The sequence below is a fragment of the Fundulus heteroclitus genome, chromosome 7 (genome assembly GCF_011125445.2).
Source record: "Fundulus heteroclitus isolate FHET01 chromosome 7, MU-UCD_Fhet_4.1, whole genome shotgun sequence".
In the NCBI taxonomy this organism is placed as follows: domain Eukaryota; kingdom Metazoa; phylum Chordata; class Actinopteri; order Cyprinodontiformes; family Fundulidae; genus Fundulus; species Fundulus heteroclitus.
The window spans coordinates 41036571-41062539 of NC_046367.1; the positions used below are offsets into that span (position 1 = coordinate 41036571).

A 25969-nucleotide genomic window follows, 5' to 3' on the forward strand; every position below is an offset into this window, starting at 1 on the left:
GGTTCCTGCTCATCCAACAGCAGCGTGGACACGGCGTGGACACGATGCTGACCCGGTCGCTGCAACAAAGACACGCGTGAAATGATGAGTAAATAGCAGCTGTTTTTTTTTTATGCTTTGATTGTGCAGCTTTGCGCCGACGCTGCAAGGCTGCGTGTTGTGTTCAGGTGCTGTCCGGAGAACCGGGGGCTGTGGTTGTGGTTGCGTTGTGAGGCGTTAATTATGTGCGGCAGCGCGTTGCAGAAGGCGTGCATGCCTGCAGGCTGGCAGAGAGGAGCGGCGGCTCTGCAGGTCATATGTGAGAATAAGAAGCGTCAGATCAGAGGCTGCAGGAAGGTGCGTGTGGCATGACTCAGCAAACATCTGCCAAGATCTCCTTAAACACGGTCCAGAGCGGCAGAGGCTTCACAGACAACGTGGGCTGACTGAACACGTCTTAAAACGCAGGGTTTGAATAAAGACGGTGTTTTGGTGTGATTATGAGTAATTATGAGGTTATCACAGTAGGGGCAGGGTGCGCAACTGTGATTTAGTGTTTTATCAAAATATTGAAAGAGAAATGTCTTTAAATTTGTGAAAACCTCCCTTCTGACCCTTCATTTCATCCTCTTTTGTGATATAGGCCTACTGCACACACAGATTTGTTATTTACTATAAGTCAAAGGGATAGCTAATGTTTTTAAAGTGGGGTTTGGGTTGGATTTTGTAAGTAGTCAATATCTTACCTGTCCTTTTCTTTAAAAATGCATCAACCAGTTGCCCAGAGATTGGATTTAGACTGTTTTCTCTGATTTGTGCTAATCTGTTATTGGGGGGTCAGGTGAAGAAAAATCAGATTGTTTTCCCCCCTCAATATTTGTTCAGGAAACAGATCAACCAACAGCTTTTGTTGTGAAACATTTCTTTTGAGTTTTTAATAAAACATTTGAGAAAAGATGGATAAAGGAAAATTAAATTCCATTAAATTTTCTATTAGACTTAAAACTACTCCTGGAAATATAAGCCCTTAAACCATCATTACATTGTAGTTGAGACATTCTTATACATTAATTGGCAACCCTTGCAAAGCTGCGTAAACAGCTTTGAAATAATATTTCATCCTATCAACATGATCAATCGTACACTGATTAAAACAAAACACTTTAATTTCCCTATATTGAGACATTGATACTTAAGTAAAGGTTCCTGGAAATGAATCTGTCTTAAAAAAACAAGTACAAACTGGATGAGTGAGGTGAAAATGTTTCACTGCAAATGTATTAGTATTTTTCCTTTTGACATGAAATTCCACAAACAACCCAAATAATCCAAACAAACAAAGCAAAGCAGTCCACAAATGACGTTCAGGGTAGAAACAGACAGACAATAAGATAATAAGCTCTGAACACAGAGAAATGTATCAAAAGCCTTTCTTAATAGTGACGACTACTGTATAGGAAAAAAAACATGCGTTGGTCTAGTGTGATTTTGACCCTTTCTTCTACACAAACTGTCTTCTAATTTTGGAGGTTCTTGGTTTCTTTTTCTGTGTACACTGATCCTCTGTTCTCTCCAGGGATTTTTAGCTGGATACAGGTCAGACTGACTGGGCCTTTATTTCCTTTCCTTCTCTGAAACCAACCAAGAGTTTCCTTTGCTGTGTGTTTGGGACTATTGTCCGGCTTGGAAATCCTCACTGGTTTCATCTTCAGATTTTAATTACGGGCATCCTGGTAAAGGTCTTTGTTCATGTTTCCTTAAATCTCGTTAAGGTTTGCAGGCATTATCACCTGCAAACCTCCTTTTAGGGGTGCAGAACCATTCTTCCTTTGAAGTTGCGTGTGCGTTATAACAACCAAAGCATTTAGCTTTTTCTCCCAGCATTTCACTGGCTTGTCACAATTTCTGCAGCTAACCTTAAACAACCCATAACATGGTTTTCCTTCAGCAGTGGAGTCTTGTGATTGTGCGTAGAGTCCATTGCAGCTGAGTTCAGTTCTGCTCCTCGCAGGTTGTGCTAATGCAGGATGTCTGAGTGCTCCTCGGCTCATGAACAATTATTTTGATCCTTCTTTTGACGTTGGTCATAAATCTTCAGAGGTGCACCTCTGCACCATTCATGACATGAACTTCTTTCCGCTTCTGAATTATTGCTCCAGCGGCACTCACTGGAACATTCAGATGTTTGAAAATGGAGTTGTAACTATTGCCACTAGTATGTTTTGTTAGGAGTAGGACTTTTTTTGTAAATGTGTCATTGCTTTTACAAATAACACCACACTGTGCAAAACATGGGAAATAAGAAACCTTTTTATTTGCCATCAGTTAATATTATGCAAGCTGATATCTATTTGAACAATTTCTGAACGGAGGTTACATGAATCACTGTGAAACTCTACAAGAAAGATATTTCCTGATAAAATTGTCCTGCTTTAAATCATAACAAAACCATATTGGAATACATTTAAGTGAGTCAATATTTAAGTATGAATTAAATGCTGTGTCAAAAATCCTTGCCCCCGTTCACATTTCTTCTATTTTTGTCCCAACTTGTCCCACCTAAACGTTTTAGATCAACAAATCTTTATACCAGGCAAAGACAACCAGAAGAGATACAAAAAGTGTTTTCTAAATGATGAGTTCATTAAGAGGGAGGAAAACTATCCAAACCAACCTGACAGGAGGTGAAACTGTAATTGCCTCCCAAAAATAATAACTGGTAGTTTACACTCAGCAGCAACAGCTGACAGCTGAATTCACCTTAATAGATTAAATCATTATTTTGAAACTGCAATTTGTATTCACTCCCTCAGGTTATTTGTGTTCAATGTGTATAATCAGTGTTAACCTTTACAGTAAGTATGACAAAAAAAGCCTTAATGAAATTGGACGTTAAGTGATTTTCAAACACGGCAGAAGGAGCTGAATTTTTCCTTCTTTCCAGCACAATAGATTTACAAGGCAACACAAGTTTATTTCCACAGCTCCATTTATACACAAGGTTATTCAAAGAGTATCGCAATAGAAAAAGCACATTAAATGACAAGACTTGTATTCAAATGACTTTTGGTATGTTTTAAACATCAAATAGGTGAATGTTTTAACAAATAAAAAGCCAGAAGAAGCAATATATTAAACAGATGAAATAATAGTAAGCCTTTATGGAAACCTGCTGTAAACAAATATTTACAAGGCAATGAACGAGCTTCCTCTTTTTATCTATGGCAGCATATTTGCAGAACACAGCATTGCTTAGGTAGGACGAGCGCCTCAAACACAAGTGAATGTACACTGCCTTCCATATTTGTAATTATATATTTTTTCCATGTGACAAAACTGAAGACGTGACGCATTGATACTATAAACAGATAATGTAGCCCTTTAAATACTGCTGTAATGGTTGCATAGGCCTTAACCTTGTGCCCGTCTCTCATATGCAAACTCCTCCTGTTTTTTTATGAAAAACACTCAGCTGGCGACCGCTACCATGGACGATTACCCTCTCTCCTCCAACGAGGAAGCTCGTTCATTGTTAGCTGGAGAAGAATATTCTGCGCCAGCTACTTACTGCGAGCAACACACTGTCAGACTGGAGATTTTGCAAATGCCTCAAAGATTTGTTTTAACTCTGTGTAAATTTTAGCTTTGCTTTTAAAGTCCATTGCGCTGGTTTTTATCTTCAGTGTGTGGAAGTTTGACAAAAAGCTATTGCTACAATTTCTCTGTCTCCATGAGTAAATTAAAATATTAACAAAAGCCCGGTCTTCAGTCTGGATTTAGATGATGTGTGTTAAGTGGTGGATATTGTACAAAATAAATGAATACAGTCTGCTGGTAGCTGCTGGTTCAGACTCTAGACTTTATGACCAGGTGGGTTTCTAGAAGAAAACAGTGATTTGTAAAAATTATAAATGGGTCCAGTTCCTTTTGAAGCCTGTAGCTACATGCAGGACAGTTCTGGGAGAACAGAACCATTTATTTACCAGGTTTATTTACCAGGTTAACTGCAGTAAAGCCACAATCTTACACTCTCTGTTTGCTCTGCATGTGAAAATGCGTCAGTGTTTGTCAATGTGTGCTGTGAAACTCTGCAAGATGTCTCTGCAATGATGCCAAGACCAACTCTTGTCCAGTGTGTCTGCAAAAAAAATCTCATATCACAGAATTTCAACTAATTTCAACATCAACGCGTTTGTAGAATCAGCGTTTACTTGAAGATTTATGGACCATTTGAAAAAGAGAAAAACAGGTTATCAGTTGTGTCTTAAGTGGTTGAGAACCCCCCCTCTACCCCACCCCCACCCCCGTAAAGGTTTTATTTAGAAGTCAGGCAATTGTTTTATTTAGTTTCTCTGAAATGTAATGTAGCCCACTGGATTTTATTCTCATTTGTGTACCTGTACATCATTTCTTTGAGGTTCCCTCCATTTAGAGAGAGACCTTTGGTTATGAGAGTCTGTACTAGCCTGCTGTTCTCTATGAAATTATCCTAAATATTTGCAAACTTTGATGTTTACTATTTACAGTAAAGTTTTGTTAGTTTCCATTTCATTGCTATTTTCTAACATCCATTAGCTTCCACTCAGTGCTAATGGTGAAGTGCTGTTAGTTGCTTTTTTTGTTAATCGTGTAGAGCCGTTAGCTTATCTTTGATTCCCATGTTTTTGTATTAAGTCTATGCTCTGTGTGTTGGTATTTATTATTCACTTTCGGACCTCCACTGCAAAACAACAGAGTATTCCTGTAACTTCATATATCATTGTAGCCTTTTACTCACTGCAAAGACGAGCCATTCAAAGCTATCTCCTTACTCAGCTGCAAAGAACACAGAGAGCCATTTGATATTATCATTGTAGTAAATAGGATGGAGGTTGGCGGAGCAGAAGTTGAGTTAGCTTTAGGTAATTCCATTACACACTCCTCTGGTGGCAAGTCAATTTGGCTTTCCTGCACTTCAGACAGGCTGACCTCCATAAAGATGCTTCTGATGTAGTACTGCTGCCTTGTTGTCAAAGTAATAAGGTTGTCTTTAGGAAAGCTGTTAAAACACAAGCGGACATATGACAAGTTGTAAAAGTACAGTAAACTGTCTAAAAAGGTTAGTGATTACATTTTGACATTTAGCAGAAAAAGTGCCAACATTTTTTTTTTTGTATTTTATCTCTTTTAATTTTAATTACTTGATGACAAATCACCTTAGACTTAGACAGACTTTATTGTAATTCAACTGGACATTCACATAGCACATTTAAGCAGAGTTTTGTTGTAAGGCTCCGAGTAAACACTAGACAAAAGAGAAACATTTTAAATATCAGTGTTTTTTGCCATTAGTCGGGAATGTAACAGGAAACCAAAAAAAAGACATTTTATATGTACGGAAAAGTTCTATGTAAGACAATATGAATAATGCAAGTATGTAGCAGCAGGATGTATTGCAACAACGAACGGACCAAATGATTGTGTAAATAATCCAGCTGCTAGAGTTCACAGTGACCATGTAAAGTGACTAGTTTTATATGTATGGGAGGGGGGGATTATTGGGAGTTTAACAGTCTGATGGCGTGAGGAATGAAGCTGTTGTGGAATGTGATTATTCTACATTTAAAGCTGCTGAACATCTTGCCACAGGGCAGCAGGGGGAGGAGTCCAGGCTGGAGGTGGGAGGTGTCTTTTATGGTTGTCTGAGCCCTGGTCAGGCAGTGTGTGCCAGCAGTGTCATGGATGGAGGGAAGTGTTGTCCCGATGATTTTCTCCGCTGTCCTCACCACTGTCTCTCTTCACATTTCCAGTCTGAAGGCATTTCAGGCCCCAGATCAGACAGAGATGCAGCTGGTCAGTACGTTCTGTTGTCTATTGTCCCTCTGAAAAAAGGAAGGTGGGGGGGTTGCTCTTCTCGTCCATTGCAGAAGGTGCAGACGCTGCTTGTGCTCTCTTCACAAGTACAGAGGTGTGGAGGGACCAGGTCAAAGTGTCTGTGATCTGCACCCCCAGGAATTTCACGCTGCTGACTCGCTCCACTGCAGCGCCATTGATGAGGAAGGGTTGTGACTTGGCTGATTTGCCTGAAGTCAATGACGATCTCTTTTGTTTTGTTGACATTCAAGATCAGATTGCTTTGTTCCTCACCAGTCCACCAGGTGTTTAACCTCCTCTCTGTAGGCTAGTTTGTTGTTGTCACTGATAAAAACTCGCCACTGTTGTGTCGTCTGCAAACTTAATGATGTGGTTTGTACCGAACCTGCACGACAGTCCTGGGTCATCAAGGTGAACAGCAGTGGGCTCAGTACGCAGCCCTGGGGGGAGCAGGTGCTAATTGAGATGAGAAGGATTTTGTCCTTGCAAAATCTTTGAGGCACAGGAATGTCATATATGCACCATTTAAACTTTTTAAATGGTCTAATCTCCTCGTAAACCAGTCATAGAATTCTGCAGAGGCCTGATTAAAACCAGTATTGTAGCAATGATTGGTTAAAGCACACTTGTCCTTTAGGAATTAAAATATACAAGGCTAGTTACAATCCTCTGAAGCCTGATTTAGTTAATAATGTACTCACTTGTTTAAATGTGTTTGTTTTAATAGCATCCTGAATCACATTCACTACCATGTGTAGTAGGTGTGCATATCGTGATTCATAGAAATTCAAGCGTTTTTCTCTTTTTCTCTTAGGTTATGCCACCCCAAAGGCTTCCTGGATCCCCTGTTGTGAAAGAGAAGGGCTGATCCCCGCCCTTCTCCAGGGTCCTGCTGCTTTTCACCCCACCTTTACCCCCTTATCCCCCTCTACGTATGGCAACATTACCTGGCCCTCACATCAAGTCCTAATCCCCAATAAACTCTATAATCTACCTTTACAAAAGTCCCCCACCTTTTATCTCCTCTACATTAGATTTTGGCCACATTAGTTAAGACTCCCTCAGGCCCTTGCTCTGTGCATTTCCCATTGGCTGCCTGTTAGGACTCATGGCTACAGGAGGTCATGCCCCTGATGTAGATGTGCTGATTAACCTACAGCAGGTAAGAATGTGTTTTCAAGTACCTCAATTTAAAATGATTAGTACTAATCTGGGTAACCATTTGTTATGTTTAAACTAGACATTACCGTATTTTTAGACTATAAGGTGCACTTAAAATTCTTAAATTTGCTCAAAAATGTTTGGTGCGTCGTATAATCCAGTGCGACTTATATAATATAGTCTGGTACACTAGAAACATCCTAGCAACTATCTAAGCATTTCTCTGCACTGTGATTTGTCATGTAACTGAAAATATAAATATGTCAAAACAAAACTTTATTTCTAGTTTAAATGGGGCTGTGTGAACAAAATAATTTCTTTCATCTTTGAATGTATTGTTAGGGCTACATGGCTAGCCAGAGACAGACGGCATTAGTCATAAATAAAACCTCTGCTCTGTGCTGTCTTGTAACAAAGAAAATATATTTTGGCCACTTTTGTGCTGAAGGGATAAAAAGTGAGATCATTATTTCATCTTTGAAAATCTGAAATAATCATAAGGCTTGTTAGGTCTTCCTGCCCATCCTTTGGTGAGCTAAAAGCTAATGTGTATGCTAGCTTGAAACATGCTAGCAATACTTATACTCTTCTCTTTAACATGCTGTTCCTCAACTTGATAAACTGTTTATGAACTAAATTAAAGCATTATTTATGCTTAGGCTATTTTATTTACCTTCTGATCTTTTTTTGGTCTGATTTGAAAAAATATCTTATCGAATTCAGCTTTTCTTTCTCAGAATTTAGACTTTTCTGATTTCAAAGTCAGATGTTTGAGAGAAAAAAATCATAATTCTGACTTTTTTCAGTGATCCTAACACTCTTCCATATGAACACTTCAATTCTCCGCAGAATAGTTAAGGCTTGTTCACATTTTTTGCCCCGATCGTCACGTTCTGAGAGGCACCGACTATTGCCGGGTTTTTAAAAATAATCTTTGGAGGTATTCCTGCCATGTGTGATGGGTTAGGAGTGATCTAGTCCGCTCGGAAGAATGTCAGGACTGCCGTACATGTTGGGATTGTCTTGGCCTGATATCCTAGCGTGTGTGGCGTTCCCCGAGGACAAACGAGCACACAGCCAGTTGACTGATGTGTAGCCAATCAGAAAGTGAGGTGAGCGAACCCCACTGCACTATATCATAGTGGAGCAAACATAGAGACCCTGTCTCCAGTCATGTAACCGCCTTTTCTTTATGTCATTTTTTTTCTCACTTAAAATTAGTCCACCAACTATTGTTTATTTACTCTATCACTTTTAATCTTGAGCGGTTTTATGACATTTCCCGTCTGACATCTGAATGATCCTGAATGAAATCTGTTTGCGTGTGCTGTGCTTGCCGTCTGACCGGACAACGCTTCCTGTACTAGCAAACCTGGTGTCTCGGCCGACTATTTAAAAATCTTGCCATGTGAACAGGTCACAGACTGTATGACAGAACTCTTTCTACCTGTTTTCAGTTTAAGACTTTTCAGCTGGTTTTTGGATGGAGAGACACTTTGCCAGCTTAATAGACGATTGGTCTATGTGCGCAGTGGGGACTATGTCATCTGCTGTGTGTGTGGCCCATTGTGACAATGTTTTGAAGAAAATGACAGGCTGCATGGCTAAATACAAACGAGGACACATTCATTTCCTATCCTCGGTGATTATGCTGTCTGCATGAAAAAGAAAAACACCTGCACACGGACAAAACATCCTCTTTGCACCATTTTGCTTATTTAAGCCACCTCTGGACACGTATGTACCACTAAAAGGTCCGAGGAGAGCTCAATTTACTCAGTCACGATAAACACACTAGCATGAAAGGGTGGAAAATGCAAACTTGGCTTAAGTAGAACAATTTGATGCCATAGAAATGTAACAACCGTTTTTCAGGATGCAAAAAAATTAAAGTGAACTGTAAAATCCCAATGTCTTTGTTTTGCACTAGTGCTCCATTCCCTTTTTTTAAATAATGTCTGTCCAATGACCCTATAGGGTTTCTTCTCAGTTAAATATGAGTGTAAAACTATTGTGTCCAGATGGTATACCCTTTAGGCATCTAAACTGTATTCAGACCCAGTCTACATATTCCGTTTTACTCCAAATATATCTCGGTTTACCATGGTTGGCCACAAACAGACAGATTTTCATCCGACCAAATGTATCTACCAACTAGAGAATATAAATTAAAACATAAAGACTGATTTAGATTAGGTTATGTTAACAGCACTGTGGCCTCACTGTTGTAGTTATATGGGTGTAAATAAACATCACATTACACAGGTCAGTCCTAACTAAGCTGAATAAATCTAAGGCAAAAGCAAAATATTCAGTAAAAGCATTTCCATTTTCAAATAATTGCATATAAACAGCTTCAGGATGACAAGAAAAGCTAAACCCTGGTGGTGATATGTTCGTGATGGGATTTTTCTGGGAAGCGTGCCAGCTGCTTCAATCAAAGAGGTTCAACATGAAGGGAGTGGGAAGCACCTTTAAGGAAATAACAGGATGAAACACAAACTGCAACAACTGATTTCACTCACTTTAAGCACATATTTTCACACTTTCAAATGATTAAACTCTAATTCCTCCTTGGGTTCCAATATTAAATGGGTAACTGCTCAAATAAGGGGTATAAAAAATACATTCAATGATACTCGTCTTACCCATGCACCATTATCATCATTATACAGTGTTTTCATTATCATAAAAAGGAGCAATGATTCCCTCAGTAATTATGGCTTCAACACACTGCTGGCTTATATGAACTGGAAAAAAGCGACACAAATTGTGGAAAAATATTGCGTTATTTAAAAAAATCACAAAATGATAAAGCTTTCATGCAGGGAGTAACATTTCTGCTTCTGCTGGGGTTTCTGCCGCATTTGAGGCCAGATTGTTGTTGCGTAAGAGCTTTTAAAAGGTACAGATGAGAACAAAAGCTTCTCAAGCATTATGGCTCAGTTTTAGTGCTGACAGTTTGCATTGTTTTTAAATGATTATGCAGCATGATGCTTTTATTATATAACTTTAAGTCAGCATAGTGGTATAAACAGGAAAGGTGACGTTCTGAAATGACTCCATCAATCTAATCAGCAGGCTGATTGCTATGAAAGAGAACTAGGTGTGTTGAAGTTGTCTTATTTTTGTGTTAGCAATAGAAAAGCCACAGCCATCACATTTGGCATCTAGATGATTTCACATGCAGGAAATTGTTCCCCAGAATATTGCTGCTGAATGATAAAGTTTTTGGATTATCAACAAATTCAGGCTGAGGGGGTCCGCTGCAGACAAGAAGGCATCAGGAGGTAAAAGAGGGCTCAAAAAGTCCTAGGAGTATCTTAACAGGATTGTGTTGCCACCAGTGCAGAGCTTGCCCAATAGTGGAAGTATGTGCAGGACATGGATGAGATTAAAAAAAGCAACTTTTGACCATGAAAATAATGAAAGACAAAATGAAATTCTGCAGGAAGTGCAAGATATTTAGATAATTTATATAGATTTATAAAGAGTGGAATGAATAATTCCTCCCAGACCAACTTCATCCATTAACAGAGAAGTGGTTTGTTGGGAAATGTTTCCTGCTTCCTAATGTGATAGAGGTTGAGCCTGGAAACAAAGTAAAATAGAAAATATTCTCACATTCTCCCCTCAGAATGGTAGCCGGCAACTTTTCTGTTCAGCTAATGTTGAAGTAGAGGTTAAACTATGAAAAACATACGTCCTTATAGATGAGCTTGTTTATTCGATAATTTAGTAAGGGAAGTGCTGGAGAGCTGGACAATGGTAACATTATTGTGTTACGATAATGTTAACAGCAGTAACTCTAAGAATAAACAGACTGGGAAGAGATCAGCACCAATCAGGCATTTATTGTTCTGTAAAATTATTATCATTAATTTGTGATTTTAATCACCTTGTTAAAACTGTCCGAAAAAACAAAAGAGACCTTATTCAGGCTAAAAGACGAATGAAAACTAAATGCTTATTTTATCTGCAGCAAACAGCTGTTGTCTCAGTCTTGAAAATTATTATCTTACAACTAATCAGGCTAACAGTTACTCAAACTAAAAACCTGTAAAGGTACTAAAGGTAACTGTGAGTAAAGAAAAGAGCGGGCCAAAGTAATGGGCAGGCCAAAAACTACTAAAATTAGCAAATACTGAAGCTACATATAGCTCAAGCTAACACTAATTTGCCGTTTTTAAACGGTGTGTTGCTGTTGTGATTTTTTACTTCCACAGAATAAGTCTATGATGTTGTACTCTGTTCTATTTCTGGTCCGCTTCTCTTACTGGCTTCCATGTTTGCAGGCTGCTACTCTTTTGCCAACATAAAATACCAAATGCTGCGCTCTGTGTCGGGAACCCTGGGAACTCTCATATGATTGGCTCAGGAACAGTCTGAAGTAGTTGCAGATCATACCTCTAGGTCTGAAACGAGAAAAAAAAATGTGACAGAGATGTAGAGATAGAGAGGACCGAATTATTAGAGGGAATGTTACTTCTATCCCAGGTGATGACTAAGAAGGATTTAGATTGATTTTACAGTAAATATCTTACTTATAGCTCCTTTAACTTGACGGAGTATCTTATCTAGATACACAGTACCAAACCTTTGCTCTTTCCTAGGAGCCACAGGTCTCCCGGATGAGACCATGGGTGGTGTTGTAAAAGCCAACCAACCTCAGAATCGGAAGGCTTTAAGCTAGTTATTTTGAATATGTTGACATCGAAAACTGGATGGAAGGACTTGGAATCTTTATAATAGTTATTATTGATAGAAAGAAGATTTCTAAGGCGATATTTGTTTTAATAGCTTTGGAGAGGATGTACATTTATGCAGAACATTTTGGTTTCCCTGTTTACTCTCAGAGAAAAAGGCGTATTGAATTATTTTAAGTTTGGGGTCTCAGATTTCCTTTATGGCCAGTTGTAGGTCTACCTCTTTCATCCTGCATTGCTGTGAATTGCTGTGTTGTTTGCCCGGCTCTGATGTTGCTCCTGTCCATGCAGACCACCTGACTTCAAAGCCGACCAATCAGTAGTCAGGTTTTTTTTCAAGTAATCTGTTTAGATTAAAAAAAATAAAAACTCACTTGCATCACATCTGGTCTGGTAAATACAGGGTCGTCCACAGATGAAGAGCTCTTAAGAGAGTAAATTAGGGAGATCAGTTGAATTTCTCATTGCCAATCACCACGTCCAGTCCAATAAAAACACGACTCGGTTTGAAAATATCTCTTCTCTGTTCTGTCTGGCTGCGTCTGCCTCAGCCCTGCCCACTGCAGGCAGGTAGCACAGATCATTAAAAGCATCCTGTCCCCACGTCCCACTGGTAATTAGGAGGTAATGGAGCCCTGGCACTGAGAAACCTGAGTCCACTGAGCTGCAGCCAGAGTGCTTCCCGGGTCAGCACCAATCGGACAGAGGAGGCAGCTTGTTCCATCATTCCGACCAATCAGAAGGGCCGACTGGCGGGGGGAAAGGGCACATCCACCCCTCCACCTCCTTCCCAGTGTCTTTAGGGCCTGAAGTGCATTCTTTTTTTGTGCTGCTTAGCGCTTTGTTGTATTGATTACTTGTCCTCCATGTTTGTAGCCCGGGTTTTTATAGATGCTTTTTTTTATAGATGCTTTATAAGCCTTTTTTCTGTCATATTGCACAAAGATTCTAGGGTATGTTGTAAACTTTATTGTAGAGTTTTAAAAGAACATTCTAATTAAATCAAGTTGTTTTTTCCTCCTAGATTTCCTCTCCTCTCCTCTCCTAATTTTCTTTTTACATTGTTGTTTAACACAAGTTAGAATATAGGTTTGACTTTTGTGAAGGAAATCTGTTCATTAACATGTTTGTTTTGTCCCTTAATTTGAAAATAATTATCAGTTTAAAGTTGTTGGTTATGCTTCTGCAATAAAAGATGAATTAATTTTTAGGGTTTTTGCTCATCCTTAATTGGAGGGTTGAGTTCAACCCAGCATTAGCATCCATGATCAGCAAACTCACACTCTTATCCTCAATAAGAAACAGGTGTTTTAATCCTGGTGTTTTAATCCTGTCCAGGTGAAGGTGGAGGAGGTAGACGAGAATGCAGCTGAGGAGAAACATGAGGAAGAACAAGAAGAGGAGAACTGGGAGAAAGCTCTGTCCGTGGAGCGCTTCGGAGACATCATCGGAGATTCAGCCTCCACCAGCGGGGACCGGATGGGCCGGCACTACACGGAGAAAGACTTTGAGTGTAAGACAAACCACCTTAGGCAGCAGATGGAAGTTTGACTACCGTTTAAATAGTATCACAAACTGCTTTCATGCATGCAGCTTTGCATTTTTCTCTCTTTCCTTGTGGGTTTATTCTAAAGTGATAGTGCATAGTAATCACCATGAGCCTCAACACTTAGAACGGTCCAGATTTAGCCGCACAGGTCACTTTTTCTGAAGGCTGGATGATTGTTAACGAAATGCTAAATGTTAAAATAATTTTTGTAAGGATCCACCACAAATCTAACATATATATCTTTGTTTTTTCTTTAAAATGGTGAATATATGTAACTTGTAAAGCAATATCCTAGTTATAAATATCAACAGAAATGAGTTTTTGTTCATGTCATCGATCTGTGCTCATGAACACACATTCACACACTGACGCTCAGATCAGTGGGCATAAAGGAGTTTGTTTGCAGACTTTACACTTTCAAAGTCTAACTATGTTTATCTGTCTCTTTGGAGGGAATCTGCCATTGAGCAGCAGGTTTTACTGCACGCACTGACACACTTTGCACTCATCCATAGTGGATCAATTAAATAAATAAAAACATTCCTTACAAAAAAGCCATATTTCATGGAAAAACACTATTTAATTAAAAAACTTAATTGAAAACTGTTGGTTTAAGATGTTTTTGTGTCTGCCTGGTTAAAGGCCACCTCTATACTTTATAGTAGTCCAATATGCTTCCCAGCTCTGTGTCACAATATGGTGAAATAAACTTAGCTGTTATAGTCGTAATACAAAACATTTCAATGTTAATTCATTTTTATGTGTTTTTGTACAGCCTTCATGTTTAAAAAAACATTTCTGGTGATGCTTTTAACTTAAAAGCCATTTTTCTGTCCTTTTTTTTTTAAAAAATTCAATTTCCAAGAATCTATTGACAAATGAAACCTCCAGCATTATGCTGCCACCACCGTGCTTTACAATAGTTCCACATGTTCCTTTACTGGGATACATTTTTGTGAGTTATGCACAGCTATTATGTGTATAAATAAGTACCTTTTATAGTAACACTTTATTTAAAATGTCTTGACATTAACAGAGACAAGGTTAAGTTTAGGGCTTGATTTGGGATTAGGTTAATTTAATGGCTTGGGGTTTTGTTAAGTTAAGGGCGTGTCATAAGAAAGACATTTTAAACAATGTCAACTTTGCTTTAATAGTGTCATAATTTACCGAATGGCAATTATTGACAACAGTCATAAGCATTTATAAAGAGTCATTTATGTTCATAACAGGTGTTATGTCATGTTTATGACAGTGTAATGTCAGTCTTATGTAGACCCCTTCAAATAAAGTGTTACCCATTTTATCCAGGAAATCTCGAGGCTTCTTCACATCCGGTTTAATGTTTTGTTTCGTACGCAGACCACAGACACACGTTTCACCATACGCACCACCCCTTATCAACCCACCTGCCCGTATCCCAGCGGCAACGCAAGAGGGCGCACGGCACAGACAGACGACGCAAGAAGAAGCGGAAGAAAAAAAAAACCTCTCTGCCCCCCTCCGACGTCACCCCCACCATCCAGGAGGTCGACGAGGAAGGGGCGGAGTCTGACACAGAGGGGCGCTTGGTAACCGCCACGCCCACAGAGTTACCGTACATCCAGCGGCAGGTAAAATAAGTCAGAGAGGAGATGCATGAAAATCAAAGTTGCTGGTAAATGTTGGCAACGGGAGGTTGGGAGGAGTTCTTTCCTCTCTTCTCACTGAGCTTCCTCTTCCTCTCAGTTTAGTTATGGGAGCCAAGAGGACTTGGAGGACCCCCCACCCCTTGCTACTGTCCACGTGGAAAACGAAGAACATCCTGTTTCAGGGAAAGCAGAGATCCCTCTGATGAAGGAAGAAGCGCATATTGGGAGAATCGTCGTTAGTGGACACAGTGAAGAGATGAGTGGAGGGGAAACGCCGGGCGAAAGGTGGGCTCTCATAGCATCCAGGCAGATGTGTCTGAAGGAGCCACGTTCTCCTGTGTCTGCAGAACCAACAGTTCATCCACAACGTTTCAACAGCAGTGATTTAAAATTATCGTTAACTTGGATAGAAGACCACAACTTTGTTTCTCACCTTTATTTTGCTTAACCCAAAAGTATTCATACCTCTGGACGCTTTAGATTTTAAACAAAGTTTGTTACTGATTGGAAGTGTGGCAAGCAGTCCTCAAAATATTGTCTGATATAAAAGGAAAACTGACAGCTTATTTGTTTAAAAATATCTAGATTATGTTACATAATGTATCTACATTTTGATACAAAGTGGCATGACGGAAAGTATCTATTCTCATACCTATATTCTCAATCATCAGAGCAAAAATCTTTGTTGGCATTACAGCAATCAAAGTTTTAAATTTTTTTTATAAATGCTGAGCAGCTTGTTTCATGTTGCCTCTGGTATTTTGCCTTTACGTAGTGTTGGTGATGAGCACCAAGGCTTGGAAGCATCCAGAGTTAATTACCGTATTTTGTAGACTTATAGAAACTGGCCAACCCAAAAAGCTGCAGCTCTCTTGTGAAGCCGCACAGTGTTAGGAAAACATACAGTTACATGCTATGTTGTTGAACATTGTGATGATAATATCATTTTTTTTCAGACACTTTTAGGCACCAGTGTATCCCAACTTCTTGCTGCGTTAAACTTAGCTCAGAAATCAGAACTCACACCTGGAAATAATGCCACGTCCGAGTTGAGCATATTTGGATACTTAAAACTCGGAGCTGCTCGGAGATCTCCGACTTGTGGGCCCAGACAATAATAACCTGCAAAAATGAGAGGAAGCAATTTTTAACAGACCCAAAGTAGCCCAATGAACAAAAATGTCTAATTTCTGACTGAAGTAAAAGATTACCAATAAAAATCAACTATTAACTGTCTAGCAATCAGAGCTTTTTAACTTTTTAGTTTGTGACTATAGGCAAACTAATTCCTGTGCAAATAATTAAAACTTCAAAAAATAAATGTGCAATTTTGAAATTGTATTCATTAAAAAAAATCAGTTACTCATCCGATCCAGGATGATTCACCAACTTCATACAATCACTATTGATATTCCCGCCATGTTGGTATTAACCATTTGCTACGCAGCAGAGATGGGGAATGTGGATTTAAAATGTATCATATTTTGTGGGATTTTTTGCTATAACAAATAACAGGTGTTTAAAAACATAATTATAGTTATTTTGGGAACACATTTGTCACCGAAAACTCACAGATCCACAGGCTAACAAAGGGCTAAACAAAAAATAAAACTCAACTAGTGTCTAAAAGGCTGCTTCAGCACAGCATTTAGTAGCGCAATTGTACCATTAAACAGTTAGCGGGTCAAGCATTTATTTATTCTTTGAAATATATTGTTATTTTTTATGCTTTCATGGAATAAACACTGGAAAAAAACATTTTAACTGAAAATGTGGAAATCCCAACAGTACTTTCAGTTATTTGAGGTTTGCAAACTTTAATATTTAGAGCTTTTCACAGTTCTTATCTCCGTCATTTTCCACCTGATACTTCTTTTATTATTACATTTTTACAATAAATGGTATGATCATAGCCTAGAGATAGTCCAGAGAGACTAGACTTCTTCAGGTGGACAAATTATGCAATTTGCAGTGGTACTAATCCCAAATAAAGACTTCAGAAGCTTAAAAGGTGGATCCCAGAATTGGTAATGTTTGTTAAGCAACTTAAGGGCAAATAAGAAAAAAACAAACACCAAAATTACTTATAAAAAATGTTAACCTACATTTCTGCGGTTCTGTAAGGACGAATTCGTCCCCAAATTGTTAGCAGCTTGTTAGTAATTCTAACAGATCATCAGAAGGGGAAAACGCACACCAAGATTATTAATGATCTGTCAGCATTCAGAGGTTCATTTTAGTCTACTAATTAGACCATAGATATCTGCTGAACAACACATTATAAAAGTCAGAGCAGACATGAAAAAAGGATCTGTTCTTCTCTCCATGCGGACACATTTTCAAACAGAAACCGTTTCATCAAACAACCCGTCGTTTTGACCCCTAAATGTTTCTCCATAGACCTTTATAATACACCGAAGGCTGGATGTCACGTATCAAAAAGGCCCAGCTGGCTGGGTTTAAATGCAGAACCATCAGAATATGAATAATTTGGTGATGCTGTGAATTATGCATAGAGTTTGCTGCCAGGAGGTCAGGGGCTCCATGGTGATTGGGTTGTTTGTCTGTGCTAATGCCCTGCTGGATAAAAGTGCAGAAACAACCATCATCGCGCCTGCTCGGTCAGAAATGTGTTGCTGTGTTGGGTGTGCAGCCTCAGATGAGTCAGTTTGGCAAGGCAGTCCCGGCAGAGGGATGGGTTCACAAGCCCCCTGCTGGTGAACCTATAGCATTACAATCACAACAGGACAAGCAGTGTTAACAAAAAAAAAAAAAAAACACATTATTTAGTCATTTTAAATAAAACAAAGCTGAAAGGAATGAAACAGAACTTATTTCTGTTTCTGGAGCTCCTTATGGAAACAGATAATGATTTTTGCCCCTTTTACCTGTGCGTTTTTCTGTCGTTTGTAAGCACTTCAAAAGAGTCAGAACCCTGCAATTCAACATCGACCCAAAGCTGGTTACGCCGTAAGCCCCTCCACCATCGGCTACTGGCCGCCCCGCGCAGCAACTATGACCTGCGGGAGCGGATCTGCATCGGCAGCATGACGGCCCTGGAGACCGCCGTCTACCAGCAGGTGCCCACTGATGAGGCCGAGGCCCAGATGTTGGTCAGTGCTGACCTGGACGACATGAAAAGTACGTCTGGTTTTTCAAGTATTTACACGGTGCATCAATCTTTCACATATAAAGACTTATTTAAAATATACCATGCTTATTGACGAGGGAATTAAATTGCCTAAACTTATAAGTCCACTTATTGTCTTCATCTGTATCTGTATATTTTGTTGAAGATCTGACGCCATCTACTGGCTGTATTAAATAAATACCACAGAGTGTCAAATAATGCATTTCCAGGAATAAAACCCTTTATCACAAAGAGCAGAACCAACATGACATCCAATTTCCAGAGGCCAACTCTGTCCTGTTTTGAAAAAACATAAGACATCATTTAAAAAAAAACAAATTAAGTCATAATGACCACGGAGAAAAAGCCATTGCTTATTGCTGCTATTTATTTTGTATCCCATAATGAAGCTAATCCACCTGAATCCATTCTCTTATTATGAGATTGCTGGATAAATAGGATGTTTGTCTATTGGCCTAGAGAGTGATTCCCTTAAAGGTGAATTTCAGAGCCAGCTTTATCTGGATCGATGTTCTTACTTATACAATAATACAATAGCACAATAAGGCAGTAACACAATCAAACCCAGTCTGCGGTACAGAAAACACATTTTTCACTTTTCTTGCAGGTCCTGACAGTCTCCATCCTAGTAGAGACTAACTACGCTAACACTGGTTCTGGAAAGCATTAGAGTAGTTTAATAGATGTCCAGAAGTAAAAATATACATTAAAACCTGCTAAAACACTAATGAGTTCCTGTCTGTTCAGAGAAAGCCGAGTTTCAGTGTCAGGAGGCATTAATTAACAGAGGTTAGAGTCGATTCCCCTTCAACAGCAACCCTGCCTCTGGCCTTTCCTGCATCAACCAGAGCGGAGTAATCATCGACTGTTTAGGAGCCATCTGCGCTCTGAAAACGACGGACCTGCAGCTTTCTCTGCTCCACGGGGAAGATACGTGCTTTATAGTATCACTGATTTTCAGTCTTCTCTGATCAAATGTGCATAAAAAACATGAAATATTTTCTGACCAGCAAGAAACAGTTCATATGTTGTTACTTGAGATGAAAAAGGATTTTGCAGAGAGCCCAAACAGGAACTGGAAAAACAACACAAAGCATGTAGAACAGCTGAAAACCAAGCTGGTAAAAAACAAAGTTTATTTAATGTGTCCTAATTAATAAATTCAACCATTTTTTTCTGTTTGAAATGATCTTCTGACCATTACAATGCTTTTATATTGGTAAAAATAGCCGGAGAAGTCCCTAACGGAGTATCAGTAGGTCTTATGGACCGTTTAGTCAGGATTTCCTCTTCCTTAAAGAACCAGTTCTGATAAGATGAAAAATGATGCGCTGTTTTAGATTTCCTCTGCCTAATTCCCCCTCTAGATCAGACTGCATTTTTTAACATCATCTCCTGTAGCATACTTGTTCATTGTCCTCAGTAGGATGACATTATACATTTCTTTTCACACTCAGCATTTCCAGCCACAGTTACCCAAGGCGTTCCTCAAGGCTCAGTTATAGGGACTCCTCCTTTTTTAAATATTGTCTGCATTTCCCATGCTGTAACTTCAGGAGACAAACCTAATTTCCCTCTAACGCTGCTCACCCTCACCTGTATTTGTTCCTAAAACTTCATCTATCAACCTTATGTTGGGCCCAGCCGTGGGGTGGAAACTGGTCATTACTCTGCATCCCAGAATGCACAATATTGCCTATTTTCATGACAGCTCACAGGAAGGAGTCACAGCTGGCAGCCTGTGAAGTTTATGGCCTGGTGGTTAGAGCAGCACGCTTGCATTCAGAGAAGGCTGCAAAAACTTGGTTTGAATCCTTCAGAGTGACACTATGGGTCCATGAGCAAGACCCTTAGCCCCAGATTGCTCCCCAGGTGCTGTAAAAAGCTGCTCCCCAACAGATGGGCTAAATGCAGAGGACAAATTTCATCTGATTGTACAGTTGTAGCGACAAATAAAGGTACCTTTTTTTGCCATAGAGCTACAAAACCTTAGGCACAGCAGCTTTCCTCCTCTTCGCCCACAGGTGTCCAAAAGGCTGTATTTGGGAGGAGACAGTAGTAAAAATTTTGATCTTACTGGCTAAACAAAGCCTGTATTTTTAAAGGAAACATTGAAAAGCACATTCTGTTGCCAACTGGTGAATGGACCTATGGTTGCATGAACATGTCTGTCTGAGCTCCTGTAGAAGGAATTGGAGAATAGATTCCGCAAATAGAGACGTTGCCCTGGTTGTATCCATAGTGTTTCTTTCTCACTGCCTGAAGAAGACGGTACAGAAACTGCCACTTTGTGAGCAGAACGTATTGGGAAACCGCCTCCTCCAGCTGCTAGATTGAGAGCAGCTGCCACGCAACTCAATGGCCCAGCGGACGAGCTGAACCCTCCACTGCTTACATTGAACGATTCCTGTAAGAGAGACAATTAATTCAGCAGTGAAGCGGTGGAAAACAGAAGCACCACTCAATTAAAGTCCAAATGCCGCCATACTGGCAGACAGTTTGTTGTGTTGTTATCCTAAAGGCAAAAACAAAAGGGCAAAAAGCCTTATTCCTGGACAGTGTATGTTTGGCTGAAGCATGCAGGTCCTATTTTATTTTGAAGTTGAATTTTTCAAATACTCACTAAATCAATGTTTCCTTTGAGTCTTGATTCTCAGAAGGAAAGGCTGAGTTACTCCTCCAACCCTGACCTCAAAATCCAATAGACTCTATGGACTCCCATGTGTTTAAAGTGTAACCAACCTCAATGTAAAAGCCTAACTCCAGACAAATTTAGAAATATTCCACCAAAGTGGGCGATGCCAAGAGAAAACAAGTGTAAGGATGAACGGATGTGGTTAAGCAGGAGTGTGGGAAGAACAAGAAAAAGTGGTATCTAGCTTAATTTGACATATTGGAACATGGAGAGTGAGTGGAGCGACGCTAGTAGTTTTGCTACAGATCTGTCTTTTGAGATGGAGGATTTTTCATCCCTCAGAGCCTTATCAGTTCGAGCCGCTGGCTGAAGGCGCTGACTCGGCAAAGCCTGAAGCCGGTGCTGCCGAGGCGGAGGTAAAGTGACGTTAGCGGCATCGTGGCTAACATGGGCTAACGCTCAGAGCAGTAACAAACAAAGCAAAATGCTAACCTGGAAAACACCATCGACCAATGCTCGCTATTCCATACAGCAACACAGGGCTGTGATGTAGACATGTGCCAAGCTGCATCGTTTGTAATCAGCTAAAAACAAAACAACTGCTGTAGCCATCCTCCCATCCATACACTGCAAAAAGGGAACTAAAAGCAAGTAAAATTTTCTTAAAATTAGCATATTTTTTTCTTGATTTGAGCAGCTAAATAAGATTATTTGCCAATGGAATTAGTATTTTTACCCCTAAAATAAGATAATTAGGAATTCTGCTCTTGAAATAACACGATGGCGATGAATTGATCCTATTTAAAGTGCATAAATCTTATTCCATTGGCAAATAGTCTTATTTACCTGTTCAAATCAAAGACAAATACACAAATTTCAAGAAAATGTCACTTACTTTTAGTTCCTTTTTGCAGTGTAGAGGTAAGCACCAAGATGGTTTTAGGCCAAATGTTGCAGAATTAAACAGGTTTACACTAAAATGACAACATTTGGCCAGTAACGTAAAGATGGTACCCTTAAGACACAATTCATACCGTTTATCTGCAAAAATAAGATGATTTGGCTACTTTTTGTGGTGTAGTGATAGCAACAGTAACAGACGGTATTTGCACTTCTGAGGGGGTAGCTCAAAATGTTGCACACACCATGATGAACACGTTTCTTTTAGGGTTCAAATACAAAAAATACAATCAAAATACCATCTCTTTTATTAGCTTCAGTGACAGGCTAATTATTGCTAACAGTTAGCTCTGTCACTGAGCACAGCTGTTGGCTTACAGCGCAGGTTTCCGGGCCGTTGCCAGATCCATATTCAGACTTCAGGGGTGAATGGGTCACAAGCAGCACATGTTCTTGGTGCTGCTGGTGCAGAACAATCTGCACTTGGAGTTGCTGAGATATTATGCACTGGACTCATTGTTTCAGTAGCTTCTGCTGGAAGCTGTTATGTATTTTTGTCTGTTGCTCTGCCTCAGAGTTAATTAGTTTTATATTAACCGTATGAGAGACTGTTCAAAGACGGTCGGTCAAAGATCCGTTTCTCCAAACGATAAAGACTAAATCTTGTCCTGTTGGAGAAGAGGTTTGGACAAATTATTCACAGCAGGGTGCCAATAATTGTAGCACCTGCTTTTGCGTTAAAAACTGTTGTTTCTTATTATGTTTTCTTTTCCTCCCCACAGAATGAATTGACTCAAATTGAAGGTTTGACTGTTCTAAGATTTTTCATGCGTAGTTTAGCTGCTACAATCCAAGATGAATTTATCTTGACACTTTTTACACGTCGTTATTTGGGGAGGCAACAGATTTCTCAGCATTTCTGTTTCTCACTCTTCTGTAGCGGTCAGACGAAGCCCAGTTCTGTTTTCCACAGCAAAACAGCAACGGCTGAATGCCTGAGGAAATGAACCCAATGGGGAGATGGAGAAAAAAAACATTTATCTTGAGCATTCTTGGATTTAGCTTTAAGAAGGAGCGATGGATAGAAGTGTTGCTCCTCTCTTCTTCAATACAGACGTGCCGTCTCCTTATTTAAATATTGGCAGACCCGCCCACTGTTAGAAAGTCTTTACACCCCCGACACGTGACGTGTTCTGGAAAAGTGATGGAGGCACAGCGGAAATGGGAGGTCATCCGCTGTCCTCTCCTGATCTGCTCTTCCCTGTTTTTCCAGCTGCGGCTGGGATCAATCCAACGAGGACATCGTTAAAAAAGGGCGGTTCCATCATTCAGCCAACAGGCTTCTGTCACAACAGAACATCACCCATCAATACCTCCTCTTAGACTTGTTTCCATCCAAGTATTTCTGCAGACGAGCCGCAGCCTTAAACTTAAGCTTTTTAATTCAGATAAAATCCAGGATCGTACGTTTATACTTTTTGGAAATATCCAGGCTCTTTTGATGCAAACCGGTTGTTTCCCAGAGGCCGTCTCACTCGGAGATCACAGCTTTATAGAAATCCGTTTGGTGTCCGGTCCGTTCTGACCCAAGGGAGAGCAACGAGGTTCAGGAGTCGGACACCCTGGATGAGCAGTGTGTCTGTCTGTAGAGAGGTGGATAGGAGGAGGAACCCGCTGTGGAGATGACAGACATTGAGGGACAGGAGAACCAAGGACTTGGGTCTTCTGAGAAGAAGCTGAGAGCCGACAACCATGGACCGGATCGCCGGTGCAGCGTCCAGAGAGGCCTCGGCACGTCGGCGCAATACGAGCGGCAGGGTTCGTTTTCCCTGGTGGACGGCTTTGAGGACTTTGAGGAGTTTGTTCTGGATTTTGATGATTATGACCTGCTGGAGTCAATCCACAGCCAGCTGGGCTCGCCACTCGAACCCATCCGTGAGTTTGTGCTTGTATATCTGTTCAGAGATGAACCATTTAAAATAATCTGCACCCCTCTGCTCTCTGTAGTGCTGAGTAAAAAGAGAAAGCAGTTTTCAAAGAATCAATTTATTAATAAAGGAGGGAGAAAAAACAATCAAAACCTGAAAAAGTATTTACCCCGTAAACTTAATTGATGCTTGTTACAATGTCTGGGATTACTGGTGTAAAAGTCTTTAACATCACTGTGGAGGAAGTCAGACCCACTCTGCTTTGCAGAATTGTTTTAATTCAGCCACATTGGAGGGTTTCCAGTCCTGACTTTGACTAGGCCACTTTAACACCTTGATAACATTGTTTGTGATATTCAGAGGTGGACATGCTTTGGGTCATTGTCCTGCTGCAGAACTTAGGAGTGTTTAAATTTAAGGTGTTGACAGTCAGACATTCTTCTTCTAGCCTTTCTTCTATAGAGCAGAATTCATGGTTCCATCAGTCACAACAAATCACCTCGGTCTCGAAGAATTAAAGCAGCCTCAGGTTCCCCATGGCTCCATGTTTTTTCCATGTGTCTATAATTGTTCTAACTGTGGTCCTCTGAGGTCTCAAAGTCTTAGAAATTTTTCTGTAACCCTTTTTTACTGATGGATGTCAGTGATTTTGCTTTTCTGCCGTTCTTTAGTTAGTTTACTTTGGGGCAAGATGTGCTGCTTTTTGAGATTTTTATCCTTCTTCTTGTTGTCATACAGGTTTGGTTTAAGTTGGTTTTAGTCTACAGCTCAGGCAGTAGTCAGACTTGGGTTTGGCTAGTGAAACTGAACCAAACACTGTGGCTATTCACAATTAATTCATGATTTTAAATATTCTGGGGGGGGGGCTTAAGACTCCAAGTAACAATTTTACAAGAGTAAACTGGAAGGCTAAATGTAAAGGAAAGGATTATTATAGAAAAGCAGATAACAAACAAAGACATGGAGAGGTGAAACTATAGGGTAAAACCCAAATAGCAATGAACAACAACCAAATATGGCAAGACCTTTAGAACATCAATTACAAGAAAAACAAACACCTCAAAATCCTGACAAAGAAAAAGTAGTAGATGAATGTGAATCCATCCATATGCATGTATATACGTCCATTGTTTTCCGTTTATCTGAGATTGGGTGGAGGGGCATCAGGTCCCCTGAACCCCAGACATCCCTCTGTTCATCTACATCCTCCAGCTCATTCTGGGGATCCCAAGTTGTTCCCAGGCCAGACGGGATATATAGTTCTTCCAGTGAGTTCTGGGTCTTTCCTGGGGTTTCCTATCAGTGGGACATGCCCGGAGAACCTCTGACAGGTGACCCCACAGTGAAGATCCTGACCAGATTTTGACTCATTCTCATGCAGAGAAGCAGTAACTGTGAAGTTATGGGAAATGTATTATTTGCATATTTTTTTATAAACAAATATCTAAGAAGTTCTGATTGGCGTGCATTTGCAATTAGTTACTTTACTCTGAAACTCATAAATAAAAATCAACGCATCCATTGTCCTTTAAAAATCACCTAATTAGTAAACAGAGTCCATTGAATCTCACTTCAGATGCAGCTGTTCGATGAAGTCATCAGAAGTTCGTTAGAGAACAACTAACATCATTAAGACCAGGAATCCCAGCAGACAGGTCAGGGAGAAAGTTCTGGTCCAGCAGAGTCAGGTTCTGCAACATCATCCAAGCTTTGAACATCTCCCAGAACTCTACTCAATCCATTGTCTGGACCTGGAGAGATGATGGACCTCCTGCAGACCTACCAGGACATGGACGTCCACCTAGACTGACAGGATTAATGAAATAAGCAACCAAGAGGACCATGGTTACTCTGGAGGAGCTGCAGATATTCTCACCTGAGGTGGCAGAACCTGTCCACAGGACAACTAAAAGTCATGCACTGTGAGAATCTGAGATTTTTGGGAGAGGGTTTAGGAAGAAAGCCATTGTTGAAAGGAAGCTATGGCTGCGGTTTGCCTCTCGCCCACTGACAGCTGGAGATAGGCACCAGCACCCCGCGCGACCCCACAGCGGATAGATGTGTTAGAAAACGGATGGATGGATGTTCAAGGGGTGTGAAAATTTAAATCTATCTCAACGGATATGTCTATCGAGTCCAATGAGCATCATCTGCTCGTTATTCAAGCATTTCTTTCTTATGACAGGGCCTACCTTGTAAAAGAGATCTTTGATCTCAGTGGGATTAACCTGAGTAATTAAAGGCGTTAAATATAAATCACTCTCTTTCCATCTGGGTCATCAGGACAGATTTGTTCTGCAGTGTACAAAATGAACAGAAATTAAAACTCCTTAGGCTCTCCTGGAAATCATCTTCCAAAGGGATCAACAGATCTTCAGAGACCTAGGTTGTCTGGCATTGGGTCTGTAATTAAATGCATGTTTCTGGGACAACCTATTAGAAACTTTCCCTGGGCCCAGGTTGGCCCAGGTTGGAG

General features: G+C 40.1%; 1 protein-coding gene across 5 annotated transcripts in view; it reads left to right on the forward strand.

The window, feature by feature from the left end:
* The window catches only part of slc4a3 (solute carrier family 4 member 3), a 55776-nt gene that overhangs the window by 153 nt on the left and 29654 nt on the right, over positions 1–25969 (forward strand). For 2 of the 5 annotated variants that reach the window (XM_036139653.1, XM_036139650.1), the window contains exons 2-6: positions 6647–6994; positions 13038–13212; positions 14611–14861; positions 14977–15164; positions 17794–18020. In XM_036139653.1, coding sequence (XP_035995546.1) covers positions 6941–6994; positions 13038–13212; positions 14611–14861; positions 14977–15164; positions 17794–18020 — 895 coding nt within the window. In that variant the 5' untranslated portion in view covers positions 6647–6940. Of the gene's footprint in view, position 1; positions 89–317; positions 337–6646; positions 6995–13037; positions 13213–14610; positions 14862–14976; positions 15165–17793; positions 18021–22932; positions 23501–25969 lie in introns of those variants that run through there. The other 3 variants (XM_036139651.1, XM_036139652.1, XM_036139654.1) reach the window with 3 other exon arrangements.